Source organism: Tetranychus urticae, chromosome 3, assembly GCF_039701765.1.
Source record: "Tetranychus urticae isolate SD_2017Ah chromosome 3, NJAU_TeUrti_SD_1.0, whole genome shotgun sequence".
NCBI lineage: Eukaryota > Metazoa > Arthropoda > Arachnida > Trombidiformes > Tetranychidae > Tetranychus > Tetranychus urticae.
Window position 1 is genome coordinate 11,297,118 of NC_142960.1, and position 11,412 is coordinate 11,308,529.

Here is an 11,412-nt window from a genome sequence, read left to right on the forward strand (position 1 = left end):
TTTTTATGCACAAACTGAAGAGATTGAAAGAAACACATGAATAATTGATCAATTAAAAAACATTGATTGGAAAATTTTACTTTGCAATTTTTTTCCCGAGAAACTTCAAAATTAATTTTCATGAATTTTCGCATTTATGTTATTAAATTGAGAATAGATCAGTTTCGTACATAATTTGATCTTCTATTTTCTCTATTATTACGTTCTTGTCTTTGGCCATACTCCTGGTAGTTGCGATTTTGGTTTTCTTGTCTATTTTGATAGCCCATACGCTGTTGTTGACCGCCAAAAGCTCCTGCTTGTTTGAAGTCCCAGAGACGTTCATTTTGATCAACTAGATTAGTTACCTTATCAGCAAGTTGTAAGGCTAATCCTTGGATTCGAGATGGCTCAGTACGATGCATAATCAATGTTTGAGTTGGTTCATCAAGAGAAGCCTGGAATGATTATAATTAAGAAATAGAAGTTAGAAATGTGTTAAATTTGCATAAATAAGGTTAAATTGAGCCATTAATAACATTCAACTTACCATCAATTCTTCATTAATAATCATCTTAGAGATAATACTATGTACGATATTGTTTTCTAAGTCGAACATTTCACTGAGAGTTGCCAAAGAAATCACATCATAAACATGGCTGTAAGTGAAAAGATAGGCTCGAAGGGATTCTTCACGAATTTTTTGGACCAACATCTCTCTAACTTTGTTAGCTTGATAGAATAAGTTCCAAACTTTAGTGTTCATTTTATCGTTGATGATGAAATCACGACAGGCTTTCCAATTACCGACTCTCATGGCCTTTGAAGCAGCGACAACATGTTCTCTCATTGATTCGGGTAAACCAACTAAAGGTTGCTCCTCATTTTTTCTTAGCTGGTTATAGAAGGACCGAGAGATTACCTTTTTACGTACACTAAACTCATTCGCAGCTACATCGGGTATTTCCAATAGCATAGCTGAAACCAAATAAACACATTCAATCAGTTCTAAATTAATGTGCTTATGGAATGGCAACAATCGTCTTTTTTCCATCTTTTCTTGTTCTGGAGTTCGTTCCTGTGGTTTTGGTAATAAACCTGATGTGCAAAGATAAAAGAGCGAATAAGATTATTACAAATAAATTTTTCATATAAATTAGATTAACGGTTCAAAGAGAAAAAAATGAAGTCATACCTTGAGCTAATAATTCTTTGGCTCGTCCGAAAAATTGAATATCCAATAAATCTTGATGAGCATCTCTTATGTTACCATGTCTAAAAGCACAGAGTCCTAATTGAACCAGAGCACGATTATAAATTATCTGTAATGGGATATCAGCCTTGTGAATATTATGTTGAAGTTGAGACATAAGCATAAGATCTCTAGCTTCAAACCAATTGTCATGAAGCGCATGATGATAAATGTGGCACAAAATAGCCTGAGTTCGCAACCGATCGGTCGCATCTTTAGCGTAAATATATTTGCAGAGACGGTCAATAACTTCCAGGCTAGTTTCGCCAATTTGAGGTTCTTCCGGTTTCTCTTCAACAGCGCCTTCTTTTTTTTCTTCATCTTGGGGTTCTGTTTGAACGCCATCACCATTAACAAGACTATTTGCCCTGGCTTTAGCTTGTTGTTCTCGTTTTTTGAAAACAAGTGGATCAAATTTAAAGTAAAGATGATCGATTCTCAAAATGTAAGCCCGACATAACTCAGAAGATGTACCTTTTTGATTAGCTTCAAGATACGTCTGTAGTCTTTCAATTATGGTGCAGATATTTTTTTCATCCTTCAATCTTTCGATGTAATCAGGTGAATGAGGATCAACAGCTTGGAGTAGTTTAGTGAATTCTTCATCCATCTTTTCTACAAGAGTGAGCGCACACCCGTGAACTCGGAATGAAGGAGCAGTAAAACTTTCAGCTTCTTCAGCGATATTTTCGCTTACAACAATATCTGGATTTTCTAACAATATGTCGAACAAAAGGTTGGCAAATTTGAGACATTTTTGCCAGTTTTCAGGTTTCATGCAGGGTGAAACATTGGGATTGTATTCAAAAAGGGCAGCGATGATACCGAGAGTGACCTTTGTTTCTATTGCAGGTCCTAATTTGTGAGCACCACAAATATCCAATAATTCAACCAGCATTTCGATTTGGTCGCTACGATGGATTCTTTTTTTACCTCTCATAGCGAGAATTTCGAGCAACTTTTTAATAACTGATTGATGATTGATTTCTTCATCTTTGCTGAACATCTTGGGCTTCTCACCGGGAATTCCTCCACGTTGGACCTCTTTCCATCTACCTTCTTCTTGTTCATCTTCCTCTTCATGAATCCGTTGTTTACGATGTTCACCTGAAATTGAAAAATAGGAAATCAGTTGAAATTAATCGTAATAAATTAGCAGTGAAAGTGTAAAATATAAGATGTAAAACAAAATTAATACCTTCTTTGGGCTTTCTCCTTCGCTTGGTAGTTTCTTTAGTTTTGTCAGTATCTCTCTCAAAAACATTTTTAGCCCTATTTCCACCGTATTTTTCATCATCACTTGTTAATGAACTTTCGTCGGATGAGCCTTGCCAATAAGAATCGTCACTTTCATCATCATCCTCCACATCTTTATCAATTTTGGGCTCTTCTTTGAAATCTTCTTTGACTTCCTTTTCTGGCTTCTTCATGAAATCCATGGGTCCATCATCATCTGAATCACTTTCATCAGATTCTTCATCTTCTGATTCTTCTTCCTTTTCATCATCTTCAACTGGATTTTCTTTGTATTTATTCATTTCTGTTTCGTAATCTTTACTGTACTTTCTCAACTTTTGTCTAAGAGTAGCAAGAGATTTAGAATTTTGTTTGGACATATTTTTACGTCCCTCTCTATCTTCCCACGTTTCGTGTACGAATGTTTCTAATTCAACTAGACATCTCAAGTAAAAAGTTGGAATCTTATTATTTTCTTCCCTCTCGATGACCAGTTTAGCTTTTTGAAAGGCACGGGTTAGGTTTTCAAAACCGCTAAGCATCTTGGAAATATCTTTGATCTTTTTGTGATTACGAATTTGCCTGATGATGGTGTGAAGCTCTTCGTACCGTTTTTCTTTGGCAGTACGAACGACTCGCTTTGCTTCTTCTTCTTCATCGCTAACAGGGAAAGCTCTATACAGATTGAGAACAAAAGAAAGTGATAAGTAAAATCAGGATTGAGAAGAGTGGGGTTGGGGAAAAATTGTTTGGAGGCAAATTAACAGGATACATTCGAATCAAGTGAACCAATTCTAGGTAACATATCAATATGCAGTCTGAGAAATGTTTAAATTTTAAAAAGGATATTGAGAAAGATAAATATCAAAGAATTTAAGATACTCACGAGGTAACAGCCGGATGAGGCCGGGTTGGCAAAATATCTGATTCAGCTTCTGAAGATTCAGATTCTGAATCGGAAACTCCCTTGAAGAAACGTCCACTCATATTGTAATTAGAACTACAATTAACGTAATAACAATATCAAATAAAACAGACAATTAAATTAATAAATTAAATTTTATTAATATGGCTTGACAAACAAGACAAGCAGCATTAAAAAATCTTCACTCGCGTGTACAGGGGACCGTATACTAATAACAGATTTATTGCCAGATTTGAAAATGCATCAAAGATTGAAAAACACATTTACTGATCTGTATTCAAACTGTGTTAAATTGGTAGTAAAGTCAATAATTGTAATCACAATTTCTCATTTCTCGAATTAATTTATGGAAAATCAATCAAATCAAGATTAAACTTTAGTCTGATTTTCAAGATTTAAAGAAATAGCCACACTTTAAGAAATCTAATTCAAATCGATTTGTAGCAATTATTGACATAAAATTTTTAAAAAATTTCTCAAACACGAAACAATAATTTTATAAAGGTTATTACATTACAAATCACGTAGATACTACTTTGATATATGCTTTTCAGAGTTTATAAAAAGATTGAGAACATTTGTGACAAAACATTTTCACGACTTGGTCATAATATAATAACCTAGTCCAAGTGATTGTTTTTGCCATCAACTCAAAATAGTTCAACATATCAACCGATAATTATTTCAATCCAATGATGCTAAAATCATCAACATTCTTTTACCGTTTATCACATAGCGATAAACCTTTTTGTCATTGGTGAATAATAAAGAGTTGGTGAAAATCTCGGCAGTCAACTTTAATGCCTTGTTTCAATCTTTCGTAAGTCGGTGGCAAAGTTTTGGAAAGTTCTCAGAACAAGATTCTTATTGCTAACTAAAATCAGCAGGTTTCAATCATTTTAATTGTTCTTGCTCACAGGTAAAAAGTTTGTACCATTTGTATCAACCAAATTAAATTTCCCCAAAGAAGGGGAAATACATCAACAATCAGAAATAAAGACTAGTTTTTCGAGAACGAAACCAAAATGTTTTTAGAAGTGACTCAATGTAAGTATTAGTTAGGCTTAAATTGGTGAGGGACTTGATCGAGCCACAGTTGGATTTTTGATAAGTGAAATAAATCAAGATTAAATTAAAATAAATGCAAAATCAATCTTCAAATTTTAATAAATTAAGGATTTAAACAAACGATAACATGATGCGAAATATCTGATACATTTATCGGACATAGGATTAGATGCTGATGAATTATGGACTGATGGACTGAAACAAATAATCTTGAAATAAGTGAACTGAATCAAATGTATAATCAGACAACAAAATGTAAGACAAAACAAGGAGATAAAGGAGAATGATGATAAGGAGAAAAATCCATGTCTTCTTCTGTTGATTGGCCAACGTGTTGATTCTTTCTGTTAACCGGCTGATTTGTTGGTCATGTTCATCGATGTTGCTCCTTGGTGAATCACCATTGATAATTGTTCCCCCATTGTGCATCAATTTACGTCTTATTATCGTGTTATTATTACCATAATCATTATCCACGTTTTTGGTTTCATCATGACAATGATCAGCTTCCAAAAGAGGTAACAATTTGTGTGAATAAATTTCATCTTTGTGCTGGACCCAAAGGGCATAAAAATCTTCAACTGTTAACCATGTTGTCTCTATTGGTAAACCGAGTATTAAAAATTTATCTTTCTTTTTTGCAGATCCTGAGTCTTGGTTAAATTTAATTGTTGCAGTTATTGTTCTCTTTGGTAATATGATTCCCAGACTTGGGCTGACAGTGTATTTTGATGGATTTGTTGACTGAATTTTAAAGGCAACAGGAGATTGCAGTGGATTAGACATCACTAAAGTGGCTTCATAAGCTCGATCACAGTAATCATATCTAAACACTAAACTTTTTGATGGGTTGACTATAATACATTTGATTGGTGAATTTATTGCTCCAGATTCCTTTATATTTTCATCTTTAATATCATTATCCTCTTCCAATGAGTCCCAAAAGTCTGAACTTGGATTAATATAGTCGCTTGTTTCCAAAGCTTTTGAAGCTTCTTCCAATGCATCAGCAAATTCTGGTAAAATCCTATCAATGTCTTCTTTAGAGTAACCGAATTCAGTAACTACCTCAGAAACTGGTCGACATCCAGGAGGAATGGCTCTATAATTACGTTTACAGGTTCCACCGAGATAGTCAGGCACCGAGGCTTTGTCAATGAAATTGAAAATTTCCTCACCATTGGCAAATTTGATCAAACCAAACCAAGAAGCAGGTAGGAAGGAAAGAGCGGCTCGTCTGAAAGCATTCAATGCCCAAGGAACATTGACAACCAAAATATACTTAACACCAACTGGGAAATAATTTGATCCAGAATTGATGAGGAATTTTAGATAATCCCAGTCTAAATTACGATAACCAGCTCCAGTCACATCAAAAATTACACCAATGCCATTTCCTCCGGTCATGATATCCGCTTTATTTAGAACGTGAATCAAAAATTTCCTTGAATGATCATCCAACTCAGGAATCTTGCGATGCATCTTGACCCTTAAGTAAACAGTGAGGAAACCATTTCGATCACATTCGTAGATGAACAAAGCACCAATCTTGTAAAACTCTATCGGAAAATGGTAATCACGAAATTCTCTGATCTTAATTTCTTTCCTCCATTTCATGGTCTCAACTATCATACGAAGAGACTCCGTTTCATTACGATTGCGAGCCAAAAAGAACCGTTTCACATACCAATCATCTGTTTCCAGCTTTTGGTAATCTTCTTCATAATAAAGATCTATGGTAGAGACAAAAACAAAACAATAAAGGTAAGTTTCACTTTAAATTAAACATCTTTACATTTGACAATATTGAAATCTATCAATAAATTGAAGAAGGTCATATAAACAGATCAGATTGAATTTATCACTTTTTTCCTCTTTTTAGGTTAAATTGACTGACTTATTATCTGAAACAATTATGGTTCAACTTACCAGGATTGGTCATGTATTCCTGCCTAAAGGCCTCTCGTAGACGTCTAACATTTTGTGCGCTTCGATCTGTCCGACTCATTGTTTAACAGTATTGTTTACTAGCTAAACAATTTAGTTGAACACATATTTAAAATAATTAAAAAATGGCCATACTGGTGTTAGATGACGGGAAAGGAAATAAAATCACAAAAAGAAATATTCGTTTAAATGAGTGTGAAGGAAATTTTGGCGAAACAAGGAAGACAAAAGAAAACAACGTCAAAAATGATTTTCAGTTGCTAGTGTTTACTAACTGCTGCTGGTTTCTACTTTTTGATTTAATTTCATGTTGTTGATAGGTTACCTGGAATAACCGGTTCTAATAGTAAGGCAAGTTCATCATTCACCATGTTGATCATCAGTTGGCCCATTTGTCGCTCTCTTTCCCCCTCCTCCTCCTCCTCTCCTCTTCATCTGTCTCATTCCAATCCATTATTTTCTCTTCTTTCTTAATCTTTCTTTTAATTACCCTCTATCTTTTCATTCTGTTTGACTCACTCTGAATCGTATTCTTTCTCTTTTGAATCATCAAAATTTTAGCATCACACATGATTAAACAATTCGGCAAAAATGAACTGACAAGTCTGGACGGTGAGACTTTTACAGAAAAATATATTTTGGCGAAAAATCTTTTTTGGTACTTTTAAATACTATAAATCACGATATATCATCGCGAGGAAATGAAAAACTTTGACCATAGATACATTTATCTGATATGTTTTAATTAAAGTCCTGAGTTAACGGAAAGTATTATCTTTAAGGTTAGGAGTTGCATAGGTACTTGGATATCCAAAAGTGAACTTGAAATTGCCTTGAAATTTGATTTCGCTTATCAGGAATTGTGTCTATTGCGCTAAATTTATTTTCGCGATTCAATTAAAGCGTATTCGTTAACAATTGTGAGATCAATCTATTTATCGCTGTGTTACTTTAGAAGATCCTTGTCTTACTTTATCCATGGATGATTCATCTCCTGAATCACTCATTTCATGCGGATTTTCAATCAGTGTATCAAAAAGATTAATTCTTTTGTTTTTATGCAAAACCGAATAAGTAAGCATTCCTGATCGAAGAACGTTTAGATCCTTCAATAAAATAAACTTGTGTTGGAGGAAATTTAAGTCCCCGTGCCATGACAGTAATTTTTACTCTGGGCAACTGTCCAATTTGCGTTCTGGACTTGATCTAATGAAAAGTATTCGGACAAAATTTTTGAAATTACATCTAATTGTATCTAAAAATGGAACATTAAGTGTTTAATAAAGATTGAAAAGTCTATTCATCGATAAAGTAATCAATTTCTTTAAGAAAATTCAATTTATGCTCATTCCCACTATTACCCGGTACTTAGGGACCATTTATTGTAGATTGTGCATGTTCAGCTAAACATGGCAATTAATTGTTACATTGGTTTATGATAGAGCTCAAATGCAAATTAATAATGACCTAAATTATTGACCTCTTATAAATAAATTTGCTAAAGAATCAATGAACAATTTTAAAACAATCGTTGATTGTTGAAAAGTCCCTAGCAACCAAACTAACCAAACTGGAAGCTGACGCAACTTTCAAGCCACATCTGTGTGAGTAGCATGAGAGATGTTCTCAAGCTGATGGTTTGTTTTCCGTTTAAAAACCTTAATTTCAAGTGATTTGACTTTGAATTTTTTAAATTAATTATCGTGTACCTAGTCTACATTCATCTATATTCTCTGAGTTTAATTTTAAATGAAGTGATTGTGTTATCTTTTTGCAATCAGAATCATCTGGTTTATTCCTTGCCATCTAGATACCGTCAACACTTTCTGGTGGTGCAAAATGTCAAAAACTGAAGACATTATTAATCTTAATTTTCCTTTGATTGACGAAGATGTCTCTAGCTATATATTCAATGTCCTGAAAGAGGGCAAAAATGAGTTTCATGATCGAGAAGATATATTCGAATGCCTTGGAGAGGTTTTCATGGATGTTACAAATGGTGTCAAGAAGGAGGATGAGATTAAAGATATCTGCGACCAATTGCTCCAATCTTTGCACATGTATGTTATCTATTCATTCTGAATAATTATTGTGAATTAACAGTGTTTTAAACTTATTCTACAGAGGAGAAGAAAAGTCTAAAAAGACATCAAATGGTACTGGCCCTGATGGTCACCGTGCTCTTCCCAAATCAATCCTTTTAGGTAATATTTTAACCTTTTAATCTTAGTGGAAGCCTCGTTTAACTGATAAGCTACTAAATTTATATTTCTATTTTCAGGTGAAATGCTTTCCAATATGACTGGTAATCTTGAGGAGTATAAAAGCATTTGGTGTCCTCAAAGAGAGTTACCTTCTCAAGTTGATCAGAAAAAATTGGAAAAGGCTGAGGCTAAAATAAAGACTAAGCAGGAAAGAAGAGATGCTGCAGAAGGAACTACTACTATTGGAATAGTAGTTCCTGGACTTCAAACTAATAAAGAAGCATCTGCTAATCAAATGATAAATAGGAGAGATGTCAAAATTGATGAAACTGGTCGGTGTAAGGATATCAGAATCGAAAATTTTGATATTTCTTTCGGTAATAAACTACTTCTGTCTGGAGCTGATTTGATTCTTAGTTATGGACGACGATATGGCTTAGTTGGTCGCAATGGTATCGGTAAATCTACATTGCTTAAAATGATTTCAAATGGTTCCTTAATTATTCCAAAACACATAAGTGTCTTACATGTTGAACAAGAAGTTGTTGGAAATGAAACTTCGGCTCTTGACGCTGTTTTAGAATGTGATTTAGCTCGTGCTTCATTATTAGCTGAAGAAAAACGTTTGCTTGCCATTAAAGATGGCAGTGAGGATGTCAATGCTAAATTGGAAAAAGTTTATGCTGATTTGAATGCTACTGAAGCTGATAAAGCACCAGCTAGAGCGGCTTCCATTTTAGCCGGTCTTGGTTTTACTGAAACCATGCAACGAAAAGCCACAAAAGAATTTTCTGGTGGATGGAGAATGAGGATTGCTTTAGCTCGAGCTTTGTTCAGTAAACCTGATCTATTACTTCTTGACGAACCTACTAACATGTTAGACATGAAAGCCATTATATGGTTAGAAAATTATTTGATAAAAAGCTGGACATCAACACTCTTGGTTGTCTCTCACGATCGTCAATTCCTTAACAGTGTTCCAACCAACGTATTATATTTTCATAATCAAAGAATTGACCCATACGCCGGTAATTACGATAATTTTGTTAAAGTAAAACGTGAAAAGATGAAAAACCAAGAAAGAGAATACGAATCTCAGATGGATTTCCGTAAACATACTCAAGAATTTATTGACAAGTTCAGATACAATGCTAAAAGAGCAAGTTTAGTTCAAAGTAAAATCAAGATGTTAGAAAAATTACCCATTCTTAAACCTGTTGAAAAGGAAGAGAAAGTCGTCCTCAAATTTCCAGAATGCGAACCTCTTTCCGGAGCACCAATCCTTCAATTGGATGAAGTCAGTTTTGGATGGGGTGATGGTGAAGATGTTCTTCATAAAATTTCACTCAATGCTAATCTTCAATCTCGTATCTGTATTGTGGGTGACAATGGCTCTGGTAAAACAACTCTGCTTAAACTATTGATTGGCGATATTTCTCCAAGATCAGGAGAACGTAAAGCGCACAGAAATCTGAAAATTGGTAAGCTTTATCATTTTGATTTTTCAATAGAATGGTAGTTTCCCTAGTGTTAACATCATCACGATTATCAATCTAGATTAATGGATATCCAATCTTAAACTTAAATTGATAAAAACAAAATTATTTATTATCATTAATCAATTCTGTAAAATCTTTTCTTAGGTTATTTCAGTCAACATCATATTGACCAATTAACCATGGGACAATGTTCAATTGAATTTTTGGCTTCCAAATTTCCTGGAAAACCTATTGAACAATATCGCAGTTATTTGGGTAAATTTGGAGTCTCTGGTGATCTTGGACTACAACCCATTGAAAGTTTATCGGGAGGACAAAAATCCCGCGTTGCTTTCGCTGTTATGGCTTTAGCTAATCCTCAGCTTATAATTCTTGACGAACCGACCAATCATTTGGATGTGGAAACAGTTGAAGCTCTTGGAGATGCAATTAACAAATACAACGGAGGAGTTATGTTAGTTTCACACGACGAAACTCTTATACAAATGGTTTGCAAAGAGTTATGGCTTGTCAAAAATAAGAAAGTTCTCTCACTCGAAGGTGGATTCGAAGAGTATCGACTTTTAATTGAAAAAGAATTAGAGGATGTTAAATAATCATGCATGGAAAAATTATGTTTATATTGATTTATTTATTATCACACGATCCTATTGATAAATTAAACATTTTATCCTGATCCAATATATTTTGTGTCATCAATAATGAATTTCAACTATAGCAAAGATAAAAATTGCTTTTTTGCTTTCATCTACTCCAGTAGTTCATCAATTTAAAAGGCATGTTGGTTTAATTTTATTGTATTAATTAATTTAGCTAAACCAATGAGCAAAAAAAACAGCAACTACAAATGTTAGATACATTTCACTGAATTACCAGTTAGCTCAGCTATATTTATACTTTTTGTGCTTCGAAATAGTATAAATCATATTCTATTGCAATCAAAACTGACAATTGTGAGATTGTAATTGTCGCCAACATTACCTGAAGGGTTAATTTATATCAAATTTCTTTTATTTATTAATTTAGTAATCATTGTTCTGTGCGACTTAATCAATACAATTTATAATAGTTTACATTATATTCAATGACAATTAACTGCGGTAGAAATATTTTAGTCTGTAAGAGACTGTTAGCTTTATTAGCAAAATCACAAAGAGGACTTACACTGCGTTTCTTGGGATTAAGGATACCAGTGAATTAGCTAGAATCAATTGATTTAATCCAATTTAAATAATTCTTTCCACTAATTGACGATCCAAAACAAATGTTGAGCCTGTTTTGGATTTAGTTATTGACGATTCG

At 33.7% G+C, this 11,412-nt stretch overlaps 3 protein-coding genes and 1 long non-coding RNA gene across 4 annotated transcripts; 2 read left to right on the plus strand and 2 right to left on the minus strand.

Annotated features, from left to right (window-relative positions):
• Window positions 1-44: 44 nt before the first annotated feature.
• On the minus strand, window positions 45-3,564 carry eIF3c (eukaryotic translation initiation factor 3 subunit c). Its single transcript, XM_015937465.3, has 5 exons — window positions 3,354-3,564; window positions 2,430-3,142; window positions 1,175-2,338; window positions 530-1,077; window positions 45-437 (listed from the first exon to the last, which is right to left on the minus strand). The coding sequence occupies exons 1-5, from the start codon at window positions 3,452-3,454 to the stop codon at window positions 159-161; spliced, it is 2,805 nt and encodes a 934-aa protein (XP_015792951.1). The 5' UTR covers window positions 3,455-3,564; the 3' UTR covers window positions 45-158.
• Window positions 3,565-4,524: 960 nt separating this feature from the next.
• On the minus strand, window positions 4,525-6,531 carry LOC107369553 (motile sperm domain-containing protein 2). The gene is made up of 2 exons (XM_015937515.3): window positions 6,390-6,531; window positions 4,525-6,193 (listed from the first exon to the last, which is right to left on the minus strand). The coding sequence occupies exons 1-2, from the start codon at window positions 6,466-6,468 to the stop codon at window positions 4,641-4,643; spliced, it is 1,632 nt and encodes a 543-aa protein (XP_015793001.2). The 5' UTR covers window positions 6,469-6,531; the 3' UTR covers window positions 4,525-4,640.
• Window positions 4,836-7,039, plus strand: LOC149093357 (uncharacterized). The gene is made up of 4 exons (XR_016199892.1): window positions 4,836-4,978; window positions 5,105-6,224; window positions 6,343-6,758; window positions 6,969-7,039. It is a non-coding gene; the product is annotated as an uncharacterized LOC149093357 (long non-coding RNA).
• Window positions 7,040-8,014: 975 nt separating this feature from the next.
• LOC107369538 (ATP-binding cassette sub-family F member 3) lies at window positions 8,015-10,793 on the plus strand. The gene is made up of 4 exons (XM_015937503.3): window positions 8,015-8,467; window positions 8,532-8,611; window positions 8,689-10,092; window positions 10,255-10,793. Exons 1-4 carry the CDS (start codon window positions 8,247-8,249, stop codon window positions 10,704-10,706), a joined length of 2,157 nt encoding a protein of 718 aa, XP_015792989.1. The 5' UTR covers window positions 8,015-8,246; the 3' UTR covers window positions 10,707-10,793.
• The last annotated feature ends 619 nt before the right edge of the window (window positions 10,794-11,412 follow it).